A 21085-nucleotide genomic window follows, 5' to 3' on the forward strand; every position below is an offset into this window, starting at 1 on the left:
ATCGCAACGTCGTAATAAAAATAGATATTTATAATTTTGATGATGTGCTACCATCTCTGGAGCATGAGCATAAATGTTGTGGGAACACTTTTTAATAATGGTTTAACATGCGATTTTAAGTTATTTTTCAGCTTGGCATTTGGGTTGCGCGACAATGATTATTTTAGCTCTACCTTTTCCTTTTTTGTAAAATAAGTAAACCTTCGCGCGAATCAAATCTAAATCTTTGAATGCAAAGCTACATAATGCTATTTTGGTACAATAAGGCAATACTGAACAAAATTTACATGTGTATTTATTGTCACGACAGATACTGAATACAATTTCATAAAATTAATCTAAATAATAACTCGGATAAAAGAGCTTCGGGTGCGCGATGGCTTATAAAATTTCTTAAAGATCCGTAATAAAATCATTCTAAAATTTAATGTTTTTAATGATGAAGTATATGAGAGACAACTATAGTTAACTTAAGGTATCTTACTTTATATATATATACCTCGAGCGCGCTCAATTTCTTACCACTTTTCTCTATTAAATACAACTAGATCATACGTAAAATATTGATATTTACTTTCACATGCTTCCAGCCTATATATACACAGCAGAGAGTTAACGTCTCTGCAGCTCCTAGTAATAACTGTGATATATGTTGTGCTTCCAAAAAATCTGTAGGACATTCGTTGGGCAAAGAGCACGAAGATTCACGAGGATGGGATACAGATGATTTGGAGGCCTCGCCTTTTTTTTATCGAACGAATTTGAAAGATTTGGGTGTTTATTCGTTAAGGAGGCAGGTGCGTACAAGCGCATCGCAGACAGAGTAAGGATCGCAGTTGCTGCTGGGTCTTCTGTCTTCCAAGTACCCCTTCTTCTCCTCAGCGACACCACGAGGGATACGAATACTGACGTTCCTGCTGGCGACACCTGCACTGAAATCGTGAATGCTGCTCGTCTCGCATTTACCAGTCAATCTGCGCTCGTTGTCTTTTCCTCCACGTGGATCGTAGGCTTGAATATGCCTCAAGTGCTTCTTGCTCAATTTGTCGATCGCCTTCTCGATCTCGGCTATTCCGTTCTCTGTACGCATAGCCTTTGTTGAGAAATTGGTGTGTGCACCGGCACCGTTCCACGAGCCATCTACCGGCTTCGGATCCAAAGTCACGATCACGCCGAACTCCTCGGCGACGCGATGCAACAGGAACCTGGCCATCCAGAGATCATCGGCGCAGCTTATGCCTTCGCATGGTCCAACCTGCATAGAAATTATCAAATAAAGCTCTCTTCGAGTGAAAATTGGTATACCCACAAAACGCGATAGTGTCTTTCTCTCATATAGCAAATTCGTGTACAGAAAATTTTAAAATTAATTTCAAATCGAGACAGTGTTTACCTGAAACTCCCATTGCGAGGGCATAACCTCAGCGTTGGTTCCTGCGATTTTAACACCAGCGTAGAGGCAAGCTCTGTAGTGGGCCTCGACAATGTCACGTCCAATAACCTTATCGGCACCAACTCCACAGTAGTAAGGTCCCTGGGGCCCCGGGAAGCCATTCTTGGGCCAGCCAAGGGGCCTTCCATCGAAGTCCAGGAATGTATATTCCTGCTCAATTCCGAACCAAGGCTCGTGAGCCTTCACGGTCTGCATCGCTTGATTAGCTTTCTGCCGGAAGTTTGTCTTTGTCGGAGTTTTGTCGCTGTTGTAGGTGTCGCAGAGAACAAGCTTGTTATTCCCACGACGGAACGGGTCCCGATAAATTGCTACCGGGTTCAGGAAGATATCACTGTTACCTCCTTCCGCTTGATATGTCGAGCTTCCATCGTAAGTCCACGATGGTAATTCTAAAAATTCACAAAGTCATTAAAACTTGACTCGGTCAATATTCGGATACCTATCGCATTGATTATTGACAAAAGTCTAATTGCAGTGAAATTTTGTTCCGCCAATTAAGAAGAAATTGTAATTTTTGTAGATATAGTATTTAGGACTAGGAAAAAAACATAAATCGTCCATTTTTGCAAATATCTGAATTTTCCGAGAAAAGAAAAACAGTAGACTCGGTAGTGTTTACAAACCTGATGGATGTTTGGGCACGAAATCGAGGGTGCGTGTTTTACAACGTAGACCTTCGTCGGTGCCATCGATCCAGATATATTTTGCTTGAACTTTGTCCTCCGGCTGTGGGAGATCCAGGTACTTGTTTAATATCGTCTTATCTAAGGCCGCATTTGGCGAATCCTTCAAAACGGTGCGCGACATTATTGTTGTGCTGTAACCAAAATATTCGTGCTATTTTAAAATCCCTTCCACGAAATCCCATTGTTTGCTAAGCTTCAAATCAAAACAAGCAATTCATTGAACTTTCCAAACGGTCAAATTTCCAACATGAATTTATCAATATATTCGGTTGAAGTCAAGAATCAATATAACTGTTATAAACTTTTGCTTGTGTACTTTTTCTATATTAGTATAAGTTAGTGTAATAAAATTTATTTTCTAAAAAATCTTTCTCTTCTAATATTTTCCATTATTATGATTCTTAATAGTTCCTATAGGTACGCATGTTACGTGGATAGGGTGTTTTTTTGTTTTATTATTTCTTCATTATAAATGTCATTGCTAGGCCGAAAGTTCCATGCATTGTCGTTCAATGTGCAGTAGCACTTGGACAATCGAGGTTTGAATTATTTCCTCTGAGAAATTTTGAAAAATTTGATACCATTTTTTACTTTTCAGATTAACGAAGTTCGAATCAAATACACTGTCTTACACGAGAATAAAAAGTAAAAAAGGCTACACATTTTGATAAGAGGCTTATAAAGCCAGTATAGAACGGGTTTCTTTATTCCTTTCGAAAGCTTGATTAATTTACTACTCAACGGTACTATTTTTCATATATTTAATTATGAAATAATAATAATACACGTATACATGGTTTCAATTTAAATTATCCTTAATTGTCTTTAGTTTCCGATGGTATCAAGCATAGTGTTTTAGAAAACTCTTGAAACAAGCTACAAGAGTAGACAATAAAAATTATTAAGTAACCTTCGCGTGCCCTTCAACTGAATATTGAATCCTACGTTCTCTTCAAAGGAGACAACTTTTATTTTAATAATTTTTTTCCACGATCACGTCTCCAAAGTTGCAAGGACATATCATCTCCGAGATAAATGCATCAATTCGAACGTAAATAAAATGCTTTGTGTTATTCATGACCAGCTCGTACTATTTTTAAGACACTCTCGCCTAATAACAGTTTGTCATATTGTAGTGGCACGCCAAGTTTCGGGTATGAAAGTCCAAGAAGAGTGAAAAAAAGAAAACGTAAACAAGCTCAAGATATCTTCGTCGTAACCTTATTGACTAATCGATTCTGTATATCTTTGAGTAAACTTACAAAACATATATACATATATACCATAGTTAAGAAAGGTTTGTTCAGACTGATTGGTCAATTTTTCTAATTATTAAAAATAACCAATTCTCCGAATTCGATTGAAACAAAATATTTACCTAACACACACTAGCAACTGGAACCGAAAGAATGAATAAAATTGACAAAAGAACAAATCTTCAGCAATCCATGAATGCAATTTCTTCGACTTCAGAAAGCAGAAAAATTCTCTACCAGTATTTCATCAATATATATAGTACTATTCGAGTATATCCGCTCTCACAAACACTCGATTATTTTCATTGGAACAATCGATTGCATTGTCAGATAAGATTTGAGTATTTTTAGATAAGGTCGGAGAGTATCTTTATATTACAGCGTTTTTGGGAAGCAATATCGGATTGTCCGTGACATCTGGCTGGATTTAATCGCGAGATAAAAGCAGTTGGCAAATTGGAGGAGCATTGCGGAATGATCCTGGGATCGAACCTTGGCCCAGGAGGAAAATGTGCGCCCACGCATCACGCGTGTTGCACGAGTTGCACGCGTGAACTTGAGCGCGTCATCGGGACGTACAAGGTGGGGTCTTCAACCGAGAATACACGCACGACACACTTGTCGGATGGATCTCTCGCGTTCTTTCGATATATATATATATATATATATATATATACTCCTTACAATCCTCTCCTCTCTTCTCATCGTTTATCATAATTTTATCGAACAAACTTGTTCATTTATCTATATAGTTTTCCACAACGACAAACTTATCCAATTATTTTGCTCTCTGGATTACTTCATTGACGTAATTTAATTATCAGCTCGAACTCCACTGACCCAGAAAAAATTTCAAACTCCGTTTCTTGATTCATATATATATATATATATATATATATTAGAAAACATGTAATCTAAAAGCGAACCTTGTATCGCTCCTGACGAGAGACATCCATCTTGGATTTTGAGAGGAGCCTGTGTGTTGTTGTGTGAGTAATCGCGTTCACCGACCTACTTGTATTCTATATACAGTATATGTATACAATGATACGACAGACCAATGATCCTCGTCGCGTACAACGAAAGTAAAAAATTAATTGAAATGTGTAAAATTCGCTGTATACGAGTGACTCATCCCGTGGGGGCAAAAAACCCGAATACGGCCAATTTATCTTATTAAATGGGGCCACGCAAATAAGCTGCGTCGCGTTGACTTTACTGAGAAAATTAATGCTCAGTGAAAAAAGAAGAAGAAACAGAAAACGAGAAGAAGGTATATTCATAAATTCTATACTAATAGTTGGTAAACTAAGGAAGAAATAACGCGTTAAGATAATAAAGGTAGATTAAAACGAGCGATATTCGCGTGTTTCGATCGTAAAATGCGTTGGGAGTCCACCGGTCTTAAAATGTAATTTAAGAACGCGACTGTTGGTTAAGAAAGCCTTGGCCTTCGGTCCCCGTCCCCACTATTCTCCCGTTCCACGAAACTGATCAAAACATACGGAGGGGCGGAGAAAGTCGAGTGGAACCGAGAGAGCAATACCAGAATTTTTTGGGACTCGTCAGCTGTTAAAACACGCAATCCAATTATTTGGTTCGTTGAAAAATTACGCCTCTTATATATTCTACATGCGCGACAAAAAATGTAAATAAAACTTTTATGCTTCCAAGTCCCAGAAAAGTCACGATAGAATGCAGCATTATTTACAACTTGTACGATGCTGGGGTGACAACGTGGATCTAGTAATAAGGTCAATTTGAACATATATATATATATATATAGTTTACCGGTTTGTTGTGTAGCTAAATGTCGCTGGTAGAAAGTACACAGTTGGGGCGCATATATATATATATATATATATATACACACAAAACGAGGGACTTTACACACCAATTCTTGGAGATACGTCATTACGATATCCAGGGATGTCATAAGATATTTCAATACCCAATCTATATCGATATTCCAGTTTTTCCATTATTATTTAATTTACTTCATAGTTCCTACTCGACCCCTGAAAACTTTTACCCAATAAAGTATACATATACATCAAAAACCACGCAGCGTTCTACTGTTTTCTCGACCCATCCTGCAAGCATGGAAAATTTTACTAACAAACGAGGTGACGAAGAATTGCAAAAGCGTTTGTGAGAATCGCTCGGCGCGAAACCTTATTTAAATTCAGTATGTGCAAAGTTGAAGTCCCGGATCTCGTCGTCAAGCGGCTGTAATATTCCACTCGTTACATTATTTTTTTTTTTGTTGGACAACACTTGCCAGAATATTCATCAAAATGCAATTTCTTCTTCGTCGTCGTCGTCGTCGTCGCCGCCGCCGCTTATGTTTAGGAGGGACGAGATTAAAGAAACACGTTTCAACATTCGTCGTACGATTTTCAAGGCCGGGATGATTTAATTCTGGAGAAAAAATAACACGTGTAAGCATCCAGCACGGATTACCACAAATAGAAACACGCAGGGAATTCACGGTGTGTTTTCAGGCCTATAGCAGAATATTCAGGCTGGATGAAAAGCGTTTGCAAAGCAGCCTTACGTCCATCGACGGAAAATCGACTATCGAGCCATTATTTCTTTTCGCATTCGCACGCAAAAAATCCTCTCGCTTTCTCGCCTCTCCAATTACATAATTCAGCGTTTTACTTGAAACTCCAGCCGCAAATCGCACTGTGATAAGGGACTGATTAAATTCCCATTCTTATTCGCGGTTCCCCCCTCGAATCCGTGCCAGATTAAAACTGCAAATTTCGCTCCTTCGCTCTGCAATTTAATGCCACGCGTTGAAATTCGGTGCTAAAAATTAGCAGCAACGAGGAAATTCATCGAAGCGACCGGAGAACGAAGAAAACTTCGGGAAGAAAGTGGGAATTGTCCAAGGAAATTTGGCAACGATTTTGAAAGTAGGCGAGCAGCGAGAGTGGACAAAATTTGACAATTGGTTGACATTGCGAGAGTAGGTTGCGAGGCATTGCGCACGGAACTCGCGCATGCGCGTTGGATGTAAACAGAAAATGAACTGGTCGAGCAGTGCTACGTGATAAACGCACCTGAAACACCTGGTGACTGCGATCCAGGGCTTCTCACTCGCTGCTTTCTGCATCATCTTGGGTCCGCAGACCCTCATGAGGATTCCCGCGTTCATCCTGCCGTTTCTCTCGAGTTCGCAGTAAGATTTTCCGGAGAGTCCGTTTTAACAGCGAGGTTAATTGGAATGCGCGAAAGTTGCGAAAAGCACGCGATAAGGACGCATCCAGCACTGAGCGACCTCGTCAGGGTTCGCAGCTTTTATGTGGGTTCCCCTACCACGCCCACCATAACCAATCGCGCTCACTGTCGCCAGCTTTCATCAAGAAATTCGGTCCGCACTCGCACGACTCTTGTAAACAAAATTTTTTTCTTTGCCACGACCCCAAATCGAATCCCCCTTAGAGAAGACTATTTCCACGACTACTTGTTGATCGTTGCGTTAACGTTCCAGTATGGACCGTTCAGTGCTGATGATGCATGATTAACACTCGAGAAATCGTAGAACAATTTTTCCACTCGATGTTTATTCTTTATATCGAAGAGGTATTTGCTTCTTTTTTTTAATTGTCTTAATATTTTTGTTGTAAATTGTATAATAGTCGAGTGGAAAATATTTGATTTATTTTGGATCTAATTCCAATTGTGTATTATATCTGAGCATTCGTGCTTTGTCGTACAACTTAATTTTCTTTGTAATTTAATTAACCATTTCGACAAAGTTTTACTTTTGTCACAGTAGTCTATAAATAAATTTTTAAGCAATCTATGTTCGTACGAGTACCATTTGTAATTTTTTATCAGGGATGATCAATTATTTGATGGAAATTTTAATAGTGTAATGGATAAAGGAGTAAATATAGCAGGGAGTGGTAATTTTAATGTTATAGGGGGGAAGGGAGGTGGGGGTGATGTTTAGATTTAGGATTGATAAACAAACGAGTAAGTGGAAAAAGTAGAATTATTGGAAACAGAGAGGATCTAAAGCAATAATTTGATAAGTATCTTCTACAGCAGATAGAGAATTTGAGATTGATCGGATTAGATTTGGAGTAATTTTGGAAGAAAGTGGTAAAAATAGAATTAAATTTTTTTTATAAAATCAGTCCTTAATACTTTCGTAAACTTGGCGATCAAATAAATATAACATAAACAAACGCGAATTTCAAACTGATACGTGTCACTCGTATGGAAAAAATCATTCAAACTGAAGTAATACATATTCAAAAATCTATTTTATTAAAAAATTAAAATCATTTGTAATTTTGTTCAAACAAGTGGCAATTAAAAGCTGCTATTAATTAAATTTTAAAATTACAAAAAAATCAAAGCCTCATGGACCAATTAAAAAATCGTTAAAATTTACAAATGCAGATTGAAAAAATGTACAAAAATTCATTTTTTACAATCCTTTGTTCTTTCCAGAATTTTTGAGTTAAGCGAATAAATATTACACCCGGTATAAAATTTTTTTCGCTCAGGTTTTGACGAGGCTTTTTTACTGCTTATTGCAATTTAACGTTCACGCCGTTCTAAGACTATTAAACCTTATAGCAAAGTTCGTCTCGAGATTTAATTGTCGTCCAAGCTCGAGATAAATGCAAGGTCTGCGATTGTCCAATAGCGAGGCTCGAAATCTGGTCAGTGACATCTAATCCTCTCACTGATAATTTTTCACGCAGCCACAAACTCTTTGCAGTTTAGACTTCTTATCGAAAACAAACAGCGGACGTACACTCATAAATATTCGTCATTACTCGTTAAAAATAACACACACACACACACACACACACACACACACTACTGCATATAGTTAACGGAAGTGGTATAACTCCTTCCATTTTCCAGCCAATATTGCAACCCAATTTCATAATTCCATTTTTGTCATTATCAGCAAATTCATCGTGGAAGGAAAAAAAATTGATCGATTAATCCTCTGCCCTCGATTATAATATTAATTAAACAAACATTAATCGTCGAAATTACGTAAGAAAATTTGAAGAAAATGTTATTAATCATCGATGAATTTGAATTTTCTCCTTTTGAATGTGTAACAGTTTTTTTCCTCATATTCGTTACACTTTCATTATCGGTCATTATCGCCACGCGTTTGGTCCTTGAACAACGCACGCACTGAGATAGCCCCTTAATCTCCATCACTGATTCTTGTTTTGCTTTCTCTCGATCCGAGCAAACAATTTTCAAACGATTAGGCGAACAAAGTTTTTAAGCGTTCCATTATTTCAATTATTGCTTCCTCGTTCCGTTATAAAACGATATTATTATTATTGGTAGCATCGAGTGGAGGGGTTGGGTGGCATTTGTTTATACAAATCCACGTGGTGACTCAGTCACTACTTCACTCTTGTTTACATTATCAATAATTTAACATTAGTCGTAAACGTTTGTTTACGTTGCCTCTTCGTCTGCATGTGTGCAACCGTATCTACTTTACGACGAGTGTCTTCCAAGTAGTTAAACCCTGTTCTACGCAGGAAAATTGCTCCCGACTCTAATTCGACCCTTCGAGAACGGGACTGATCGAAATATCGATCAGCAGTCAGTTTGACGACTATACATAACACACGTATATATTGAATTTGTAGAACAATTTTTTCAAAAAGAAAACAATCATGTTCAAGCAAAATTATACTCTTTATTCAAAAATTTTCAGGATGTATTGATAAAGAGGTTAATATGAGAATTACTAAATTTTGTTTATATAGACAAAAATATAATAAAATTTTGTTGTCCAAAGGTTTTTGTTGCATTCATTTAAAACTGTACTTAATAAACCAATAAATTATTTCAAGAGATTGTAGATTTTCTCAATTACAAACTACAAGATAAATAAGCGTTGTGAATAAATATTATGGAATTTTTCACCTTTGTAATTTGCAATGTCAAAAGGTTTATAACGAGAAATATTTTCCCATCTACTTACAAATCAGTGGATAATCCCTTTATTGGTAAGGCAACATTTTTCTCACGTTAAACACAGTTGAAAATATCCATTTGTTCTTTAAAGCAACTCGCACGTGTGAGATGAAAAAAAGTGGGGGGTTTTCAGTTTAATCGAGAGAAAAATTGAAAATTCCTCGCGTTTAGTAAATTTTTAAGTGGAACCAGGAACTGAAATGAGAGTTTTCCATGGGTACACTGGGTTTATATACGTGAGTGGAGGTCGCTGATAAGTTATTGGACTTGGTTCCGGGTGGTTATTCATTTAGTAAGCACGTGCAAACTTTTCCTGCCTTTACCAATGCTCGCCGAGCACGATAAACACTCAATTTGTCAATTCGACCGATAAGAGGACAGACAAAAACACGACTGTTATACATATAGCTCTCTTGCGCAAAGTGGACCACTAATATTTTTCATTTTCATCAACCACGAGAAAACTCGATGAAATCTCGGTAAAATAATGTAACGACCAAAAATATCAGACTTGACAAAAAAATTATCAAACTTATTTCTTGCAAGTTGCAAAATTAAAATTTTTCATTTAAAAAATTAACATGGATAAATATTCAATTTGTTAATTCGCTCATTAACATACAAGACGAAAACAAAATATCGAATATCCATGATTATCATTTTTCATCAATGTCGTAAAAATTTAAGGACGAATTATCGAAATTACGCGATAAAGATATAAAATGAAGAAAAAAAATTGTACGTTGCAAAAATTAAGGAAAATAAATATTTGTTTTCTGGTCCGGAAAAAGTGAAGGGAAAAGACGATCCTTGATCGTTCATAATTTTCATTACTCTTTCAAGCGAGTCCTTTAATTACAAAGATTAGGATTTGCAACTGTTTAAGATTTCTGCGATCACGTGGTCAGATTGCTTTATCAGCGATGATCGAGGGGTGTTATTTCGCACGAAGCATACACAGGATCATTGAATACCAATACCAATGAATGCTGTAGGTCAGTGGAACGCTTTATAGCGTGTCAGAGTTTCCTTGTCGCAAGCTGTCGTGTGACCCAATAAATTCGCGACGTTATAGCCACAAGGTAATGTAACGTTGCTTGGATGCCCAACAAAATTTATGCACGAAGCCACGTAATTTCAATGATTCCTTATTAGAAACAAATAAAGTCTGTGGTTCCACGAAGAATCTATGGACAATTTTCACGCTTCCGGGAAAACTCGGAATGATCTTTGAAAACACAAAAAAAAAAAATAACTTTCGACCAATGGGACAAATCGAAGGTGGACAAAATTCTTCGCTCGTAAAACTGAAGCGTTAAAAGAAAAGAAAATAATTCCTCGTGCTTCGATGGATGATTGCTAGTTGCAGGGCTTCATTTTAATTTAGATTTTCCCTTCATTGATCAGTCCACGTTCTTTCTCCACTCCTATACGCTCAGCCTCTCGCTCGTAAAATTCATTTGCATCGTTTTCTTCAAGTTTTGATGCGTGGGTTAAAATAAGTGACGATGCCAGCTCGGTGGATAATTTCCGTGGCGATAATTGAACCAGCAAATTGGAAAGATACAGCGGCAACACGGTAGAGAACTGTTTTATCAATGACGCGTAACGAATAGTCCGAGTGCGAATTTTGGAAATTTACAGAATCTTTGATTTATATTTCGTCGAACAAAATCAAGTTTTGGGATAGAAATTTTGATTCTTAGATTTTGGATAAAATATAAATTACTCTTTTTGTTTTAGTCTATAATTTTAAAAGATGGGTTTCGATTTTTTTTTCCTTTTTTTTAATAGAAGAATTTTGATGCTGATTACAAGTCAGTTTTTAAATATTCGAAACAAAACCAGATTTTGGAGAAGTTTGGCTTCGCAGTCCACATTTTTGTTTGAGTCAAGGTACCTATTTTTCGACCAGGGTTAGCTGGAAACGTTATCTGATAAAACAAAAAACGAGATGAAGATGTGATAAGTGGTATTTAAATAGTTTATTAGTATTGCAAAGTGTATATCGAATATTTATGGTCGAGTATATTTTTGCAGTTTGGTTGAAGAATTTTATATAAAAATAGAATAATAAAGAAAAAAATCTTGTAATAATTTTATAATTAAAACTATTTGAGATAATTTTTAGATTGATACGTTTAGACGAAGTTACAATTGTTCGGAATCTATATAAAATATTAAAACACGATAACTCATGTTTAATTAGTTAATTAATATCACAGAGGGCACGTGTGGAGAAATTCAACTGCAAAACAAAATTTTCCTTTCGACACTTAGATGGTTATTTATCGCACGTCTTTAATTGGTGATTGCGCCAATTCGGGCAACGGATCAAAAAAGTTTTAATCTTTTCACTCATCTTTGTTAATTGAAAAGTACGTGGACATAAAAATTGAAATAAATGTATTTGTACAATATAACATAGGTACTTTTTCACATATAATTTATGTACAATAACACGGTGAGAACCGACGATAAAAGGTAAAAAGTTTACTGATCTAGAATTAATATAGCGAATGCTAGAAATGCACGTTACGTTTTCTATACTATGTATACGGGGTATTAAAGCTTGCTGTTAACAGAGTAGGTCAGTGTTCTTTATAGATTTTCTTCAGCTGTATAAGCCTGTGCATTTATTCACAATTTTTTCCAACATTTCATTGTTTGTTTCCTCGATTCTTTATTAAAATCCATCTTCCTCTTTTAATTCGATTCAATTATTCATCAAAGAGCTAAATTGCTTAATTCAAGTCGAATAAATCTCGCAGATAACAAAGACAATATTTTAAAAGCTCCTCTACTAATTTATTCATGATTCTGCATGTACTCATTTTTTTATAAAGAAAATATGATGAAAAAAGTTTTACTACGAATTTTGTAAAATTATTCCATTGGCTTTCCATAAAATATGATTACACAGAATCAGTAAAAGCTTGGAGATGACACAGTGAATGTTTCGAAAGCTTTTAAAACGAAGCTTTGAAATTTTTAATATTGTTATTCTCGAGCGATACGTCAAGGATTTCTTAAAATTATTATCACTGCCAAGGGCTCCTCCCCCTCTTCTTCCTAGTTTTCTTATTTCATCGTTATGTAAACGGTGCTATTGAGTCATTTGACGATAGATTAGAAATTTGCGACACTGCCAAGTGGTATACTCTTGGGGCCAATGGCTACTATCTAAACAAAGCTGTTGATGTTTCGATCTATTATTTCCTGTCGCTCCGGATCTTTCCAGCTCTGTTTAGCAATGATCAGCCATCGATAAAAATAAAGACAAATTTACCAAGTTTGGAATATAAAAAAAAGAGAGGGATGCAGTGGATCTCTCAGAAGAAAAAAAATTCTTTTCTAACGATGGTCGATCATTCGTTACCCAAGCAGAATAATTGCAGAGCTAATTTTTCGAGTGTCAAGGTCATTTATATTGCGTGAATAAAGATACCACGTTCCCGCAGCCAGCGAAGGCCGATCACGCAGCATCATTGTTTATAAATATTTAACAGCGCGTGGCATACAGGTGGCACAATAATAAATGCACTCGACTAATCACACTTAGCTCAATTGCTCAGCTGATTCTCTATAATCACGGCTCGCAACTTTGACTAAATTCTTTAATAACAAACGTATACATGTCAAATCACGAGAAAAACTCATTTCTTTGTCCATTAACGCTTTTCTCAAATTTCCTTTGTCGTTTCTCAACTTAATTGCTTTCCTTATCGACTTTAATTAACGCTCGAGAATACTTCGACTCGAACGAACCGAAATAATGATACATTTTTATTGCATTCGGGCGGAAATTATTTTTTACTTGGCAGAAAACTAATGTTCAAAGTTTATTTCTAACAAAAGCCAACAACGACACAAAGGCTGAACGAACGGCGAGAATTCCAGTGTGTCATAATGAAAAATAAGGCAGACGGTGCGTGAAACACGTTAATGGACAGAAAAATTGTTAATTACGCGTAAAAAACAAGTCTCCTTGTCAATACAGCAATTAATTAATCAATGTACCACCGTGAAGGAATTAACGTACGCAGACCAAAAACAGCGCCTAATCAAGCGATAAACTAAATATTGATGTTTTGACGAGCTTTATAATTTATTTAAAAGAATTATTAACGAGAAAAAATTATGCAAAAATTCTTACTTTACGCGTTTTGTTTTTCTGACATTTTTATTTATCATTTTAACGTAAAGTGTGTAAAACAATTGACGTAGATTAAAAAATCAACAATGAAGAAACTTCATGAAAATTCACCGTAATAATACAATAACAAAGAGGAGCTACTCGAGTCTCGATGAAATATTCGAACGTAGCTTCAAACGATTTTGGTATACGTATATAAACAAAAATTTAAAATCGCAAAAATATACGCAGGGAGTCAGTTCCACCATCATTTACCTGGTGCTGAGCGATGATCATACGATCATTTATCCAAGTGTGCACTAAAACTTCACCGTGAGCGACTGACGGATGACCGAGGTAAAATGCATTATCCGCGTGCAGCCGTGCAACGTTATATATACACAAGTTTATCTATGCCTGAGTGCGCTGCTATATTGGTGAGCGTAGCCAATTTCGAAAATAGTAGCGTGAATCAAAAGTGCAAGGGACGAGAATTGGGTTCCGGTCTCGAAAGAGCAGCTTTCTCGACACAAAAAGCTTATCAGGACAATAACGTCTGACGATAAACCAACTGTTTACCAGCAATTCTGACCTTGTCTTTGCGCAGGGTCAAGCTCAAGGAATCTTAACAATCGTGTTTAGTTAGCTCCTAATGCCAACAAGTAAATGGTATCGCTCGACAGTTCCTTCTCTTTGCATTTATCTTTGCTCGAGCTTCTTCATAAAAAGGATTTTATGTTGCACGTTAAGAGCACTGTCGATGAATTTGATTCGTTTACCAAGCGAGAAGCTGCAGGTGCGATTCCAAAGCTCGAAAAATCCAAAAGGGAAACGTTTTCTAGCGGAAAAAAGAAAATTATAAATAATCACTGAGATACTCTCGCATAAAAATAATTGTCATCGATAACGAATTACCTTATCGCGCCGAGTCAGCGATTTCATCTTTTATCGCGATAACGCTCTTAGTCCATGGATGTGTATGGCTCATCGGAACAAACTCTGCTATCTCTTACCGGGATTTTTGCTCTCCAATTATCGTAATTAGATTCTATTTGTCGATTTTCCATTGAATCTCACGATATAATCCACACGCTTTTAATCCTCGATGAGATAATAATTAATTTTACAGTTTCATACTTAAAATTAGATAAGACTGCCTGTGTGTGTGTGTGTGTGTGTGTTTGAAGTTGAAATTTATTCGTGAAAACGTGAAAGCAGGAGAAAAGTGAGAGCAAGAAGAGATTATTGGCAGGAAGACACACACGTACCAGAGTATAGTAATACCAAACGATAATAGTTTAACGGTAGAGATGACATAATCATAAAAGGTGCTGACGAGCGCTAAACGTCAAGGGAAGCAAACGGTTCCATTCACCTAGGTCAGTTTTGCCTTACTTCAAATATCATTCCGTCAATACAAAATATTTGCTATTCTAACCTTACTTTTTCCATTACGAAACTTTTCCAAAATCAAACTTTCACAGTTCAATAAAACTTCGTGAAAATTATATGTACAAATTCCTGAAACATTTATAATAGTAAATATTTATCTTTCCAATAAATTTTTTATAAACAAAAACTAGTATCTTAATTAAACTCTTTGTTTCGTTTAATGCCACTTTGAAATTCAGTTTTACCAAAGACTCGGTTCCGAACACGTGTCGAGATAAGTTCTTAGGTGTTAATATACTGCGAGGTCAATAGTGTTTTGAACTAGAAGGTTAAATTGAGTTGTTTGGGGTGATGCGTGTCTCGGCTCTTTGACCCCGATTCGCCAAACAGAAAGAGTTTTGGATAATTTGGACAGAGCCATCTTTTCCTGGAAAGCCGGTAACGGTTATTTCCATAAAAATAATTTCAAGTCAACTGAAAAGAAGAAAAAAAACAGGAAACTAGTTATTCTTGAAGGATAACGGAAATCTTGTCAAAATATTAGCCATAATTACGAATAATAATTGTACAGCAACGGTAAAATTATTGATTAGTCAATTACCATCCGTAAAGATATCTCGTTAAATGGCAAGTTTCTGTTCAAGGAAACGAGGTTTGAGTGGTTGAAAGGAATTCAAGGTTGTAAAGAGGTTAGTAGTCGGAAGTCGTTGGTGAGAGTGAACAGTCAAGGAAAGGGAATGTTAGTTTTTGACGGAAAGTGAAACGAAAGGGAGAAAGGGATTTATTTACGAGGGGATCGGATATATTGAATCGATTGTTGATGACGTTGCATCGCCATGACTACTCGCGAAAACAAATCCACTTTATCCACTCAGTTAGCTGCCCTTGACATAGTGCTGCTGTGGCTCCATCCGTGCTCTCAGCTCTGTCGATGCTTTTCGACAACTGATTACTTTCCCCCTCCCCTTCCCCCTCCGACGCAGCTTGCGCGCCAAGTTCACTGCGCCATCTTGAAATTACCGGAAGCTCCCCCAGCGGCCATCACTCAAAACATTTCCGTCAAGTATTTTGTTCCTGTTTCTCCCCTGCAGCCTCACTTTCTCCCATATTACTTAGTTAATTTTACTCTGCAAATTTTCTTTGTTCGCATAACCGTTCGATCATTCGCAGTCAGGTGATTCTTTAAGAAAGAAATATCGTAGAAACGCGAAAAAACAGTGATAGTGTCAGTGACACACGAAGGCTGAAAAACCTGGAGAATCAGCTGTTCGGATTAGCCACGCTTCACTGAGTCACATTGCAGTCTCACGTTCATACACGTCATACTCGTTTCTTGTATCACTCGACAACAAATCTTAAGTCATCGAACATGTAGTTATCACGTGATCTTTCTATTTACCACCAGCTGCACTTTTTCTTTTTTACTATTTTTTTATTTCTACGAGCATCGTCAGCGGGTCAAATGACCATTTTCTTTCAAATGTAAATACATCGGTGAAAAATTGTTAGCAAATTTATTGTTAAACTAGTATTCATTAAATTTCCTTTGTTTCTTTATATTTACTTTTCTTTGTTTGAAAGAACGTTTTTATAAGATTATTTGTATAAATTGTATGTCACCAAATTTTGAAATTTTAAATCAACGCTATTTTTCATTATTTAGCAGACAGATCTGCAGTATACCTACATAACACTTTCTACATGTATAAGCGTCTTGATATTAACACAATTTCGGTCCAAAACAGGTTAATCAAACGAGTGGCGTGGCTCTCGATTTGATGGCCCGACCATAGATAGTAATTAGTGCTATATTTCACTATTCCACTTCAAGAATTCTTATAGAGATATAAATTTGAAAATTGTTTTCCTAAATAATATTCTTGAACTAAAATATGATAACCTAATCAGGTAAGCTCCCAATGTTTATGAATGTTCAAGTCTCGTTTTTTTTCTTCGTTTTTATATTTAATTAAATATTCCAACTTGCTATTCCTCAATAGCTATTTGCAAATTTATTTTAAGAATTAAACAAATTCTGCATACCAATCCCTCATTATACTTGTTTATAAAGTTATTTAAATTTTGTTTATTTCTAAAACTGAATCGATAGTATCAAGCACACGTGGTTTAAGTATAAAAAATCCGAGATGAAACAACGATATTTTTCATTATTAGACAGACAGATGTGTATCTATCAATCGACCAATTAGTGTTATGCTCTTGATTCGATAGCCTGTGCACAGATAGCAATACCGATGTTAATTCGCTATTCCATTTAACGAATTTATCCAGAATTGTAAATTTCGTAAATAAAAAATAAGCAGGATAATCAACCAAGCTTATAAAATTAAAAGAAAAAAAAAATCTGTCGTTACATTTAATATCAATTTTAAAATACGTGTCTGACTATAACGGTATGGATCCCCTGGCAAGAACCGCACAAGAATGAAAACGAGTAACTGTTTCTATTGTTGCACTGCAGAACTAGTGCAATAAGTTGGTATGATAAAACATGTACTTGTCATACTTAAACTTATTGTGCACCAGCTCAATAGTGCAGAGAATAGAAAATTAACAGATTGTGCAAGGGAGACCCTTGCAATAAAAAAACAACGCGTGATCATTGAGGATAAAGGCGGGAACGATGGGTCTGTTGAATTGACAGAATGGAGGGGGGAGGATCAAAGCGGGCGTTCGATTACCGGAAGAGCAATTGAACGGACAATCGCTGACATTTTTATTGCAATAACAACAAAAAAAATAAAAAAGTTAACAATTTAAAAAAAATAAATATTAAACCTACAATATTTAACTATCTCTCACACGTAATAAAATTATCAAAAAAATCCAAATACACCAATAAGACTTAAATTACAAAATCCTACGCTTTTTCATCGCAGAAAATCTAACAGATATTCCTGTTTAATATTAAATGCTAGTTGCGGAAGAATAGATTGACCATAATTGGAGCATGTACAGGGTACACGAGCAGATATAGATTATACCTATCTACAAGAAAAAAATAAGCGATATAACTTTATCTGGATACAAACTTTTTCACTCCCCCTCCTTTTATTGTACCAATGGGGATTTCTCGCTGTTTTTTAGTGAACAAATAAATAAAAAAAAAGTTATCTATTATGACACTTGGTTGGCACGAGGTTTTATAGCTTAAAGCACTCGATTCTTCTTATCACGGTCGATTAGATGGAGGAGATCTTAGCCTAAAGTCATCGAGATGTATTTGTCTTGTCGATACTCTCCATTATTTACCTTAGATCATCGACGATCGATAAGGCTAATATTCGGCATCTGAAAAACTCCTGAGAGAACCGTGCGAGGAGCGATAAGACGCTCGATTATTGACAAAAATAACGAAATGATAAGTTTTCGGCCGCCGTTGTTACATTACCATTATCAGCCTAATTGGGGTCAAAGAAGATTCTATTTTGGATGTAGACTTATTGCCGGATGAAAAGGACAGATCGGGGATGCTGATAGAACAATCAAAATCTGTTAAGAGGAAATGGTATATATAGCACATCTATACACACTATATATACGTGCATGCATCGTTCGATCGGAGTCGAGCTATAGACACCACGTGTTGCCACTCAACTGATTAAAGTCTACGCAATGCAATGGCGTAGCCTCGGGGAAACGCGAGGAAAATATGTTTACTTGTCAAAAATGATTAATCCAGCTAGATTGAAATTAATTCATTCAACCTTACGCAGACCAGCTACCTTTTTATTTTTCATCCATTCCAGAAAAATATGTTTACTCGATCCAAAATCATTAATTTCATAATCAGATGTGAGTCATTTGGAATTTTCTCTTCCTGTCCTTATACGATACGTGTGTATATATATATATATATATATATATATATTTGTCTCCCTTTCTTCATTTCAAACTCGCCGCCGATTAATTAGCTCGCAGCATATTTCAAAGGCTCGTTCATCGCGCATTTCCTTGAAATTTTCTTCCAAACCAATCGTCGTATCGATTTTATCAAGTTCGTCCTTTTTTTGCTCGGGAAGTGCGAATAAAATTTGCATAAGATTCGACAGCAGCTTCTATTTCCACCAAGTGGGTCAGTGTCGTTTGTGGTAAAGTAACAAGGGGAGAGAACGAAGAAGAAGAAGAAGAAAAAGGAAAAAAACAAGAACAGAAAATATAGCGGCAAGAAGTGCTCAATTATCTTAGTTGGAATTCATTATTGTGCAAATTGCCCGGTGACACGAACGTTTCCGGAAAATTCCCGTCATTTTCTCGCTATAATGGAAATAAATTGTTTTGATGTCCTGTCGGTAAGGCAGGAAATCTCTCAAGGATTTCAAAAAAGCGTGGCGCGAATATTTAATGGGCTATGATATATTTATTATACACATGTATATATATATATATATATATATATATATATATGTGTGTGTGTGTGTGTGTATGTATATTAATGAACCAATTTACATTCTCATTACGTCACGTTTATCACTTTGCCAATCAAATCGAATAATCGTAAATCACCCTACGAGCGCTCAGGTAAGCAAACTCGGCACGCGAATCCTTCAGGTTGTGATCAATTATCTTATTTCTTTTTGTTTTCTTCTCCGTTATAAATTTCAACGAAGCTATTTTTCAAATCGACGGTTCACCATGGTTCGGATGAAGCAAAAATCTTTCAAAGTGATAAACGCCCGCAGATAAAGCTTTGCTCAATTTCCTGCAAATCTTTCAATTTTTCATCGACCGCTATCTCGACGTAACGTTAACTCTACGACCTGCGAGAAATCGAACAATTTATAAAAATCCATTTTCCTGCCAGAAGAACGAATTTATTCACTGAGAAATATAACCGAGAAAACATTCGAGCTTTAATTTCCATGAACTAAAACTGACTCGCTTATCTGAATCTCGAGAAAAGCACGCGAAGTTAACAGAAACGATCTTTCATTTTCTTTTGTATTTTTTTAGCAATTTCAACCCGACTTGGCCGACTTTTCGCGAACGGGCTGTGAACTCGTTGGGGTTCAACGACGGTGGAAGAAAAATATTGTGATGTGAGAGAAGAAAAAAATTAATGGTATAATTGGTGAGAATGAGAAAGAAAAAAAATAAAGGAGCAAGACTTACCGTGGGGATTATTCACAAAAGGGAAGCAGTTTCCGGGTAAAAAGGGACACCTGCGCGCAATAGTGGAGCTTCCGCGCGAGGCAGTTGAGAGCTTGGAGCGATTGTTGAATGGCAAAGATAAGAACGCGACCTGTGGTACTGGCGCAGGAGCGGCTCTACCAGACTTATGTAGTCGGGCATCTCAGCGCAGGCGTCATAATCCCCCTCCCTTTATTCAACGTACCCCCCTAGGCCCCCTCCACCCCCTTTTCTATCGAGAGAGTAGCCCCCTGTACTCCCCATTAGCCCCCACCCCTTTTTTCTAATGCGCCCTGTACATAGTCTCCCCCCCCCCCCTCCTCCTCTTTTCCCCTTTTCTTCAATTTTAACGTTGAATCATCGTGCTTTCAGTGTAACATCAACCATTCCTCTTGTACCACTTTGAAAATTATCATTATTGCTCTAAAAGATTAACTATATAATATCATCTCTTATATTTCTGTGCTTTTTTTTTTTTTTTGAATAAATCCGCTACTACGGATCAGATAATTCGATCATCGTGATGACTCTGCGAACAAAAGAAAATTATTGATCAATATTGATTTAAGAGACTTCTTTATTGACGTATACTATTAATAGGATAAATTGCCTGCTCCCTTTCTCCCCCACCACTACACCCAGTTGTATCGAACGTATCCACTTGTTGCTGAAATTCAATCTTTTCATTCCCAGGTGACAGTGATTTTTTCAACTTTGACCCATTGACGCGCGATACATTTTACTCCAGCAATCTCTGCGAATGATTTGTAACAGCTTATTTGTTGCTCGCTCAATGAAAATTATAAGGAACGACTCTCTTCTGTCAGTCAAATTAATGAATAATAGATAAAATTAAACAGGATGTATCTACTTGCGTGAGTTCGATCCGGAATACTTATCGCAATTGTTATGATTTTGTTTGTCGTATTCTTTGTCCACCAGGAAGGGATAATTGCAATTACGTAAAATACTTTGCTCAAATTATCGTTGCCGCTTCAGTGCCAATTATTATCAATATTTGGACAATCTC

General features: G+C 36.5%; 1 protein-coding gene across 3 annotated transcripts; it reads right to left on the reverse strand.

The window, feature by feature from the left end:
• Positions 1 to 278: 278 nt before the first annotated feature.
• Gs2 (glutamine synthetase 2) lies at positions 279 to 20203 on the reverse strand. 3 transcript variants are annotated; one of them, XM_066739986.1, is made up of 4 exons: positions 20038 to 20203; positions 2077 to 2270; positions 1394 to 1842; positions 279 to 1255 (listed from the first exon to the last, which is right to left on the reverse strand). In XM_066739986.1, exons 2-4 carry the CDS (start codon positions 2258 to 2260, stop codon positions 779 to 781), a joined length of 1110 nt encoding a protein of 369 aa, XP_066596083.1. In that variant the 5' UTR covers positions 2261 to 2270; positions 20038 to 20203; the 3' UTR covers positions 279 to 778. The 3 variants fall into 3 exon arrangements, with proteins under 3 accessions (XP_066596083.1, XP_066596084.1, XP_066596081.1); XM_066739987.1 differs by lacking the exon at positions 20038 to 20203 and adding an exon at positions 9385 to 9542; XM_066739984.1 differs by lacking the exon at positions 20038 to 20203 and adding an exon at positions 6464 to 6671.
• Between the last annotated feature and the right edge of the window lie 882 nt (positions 20204 to 21085).

Source organism: Prorops nasuta, unplaced genomic scaffold (genome assembly GCF_024137725.1).
Source record: "Prorops nasuta isolate Cenicafe-Biocafe unplaced genomic scaffold, Cenicafe_Pnas_1.2 PNAS00022, whole genome shotgun sequence".
NCBI lineage: Eukaryota > Metazoa > Arthropoda > Insecta > Hymenoptera > Bethylidae > Prorops > Prorops nasuta.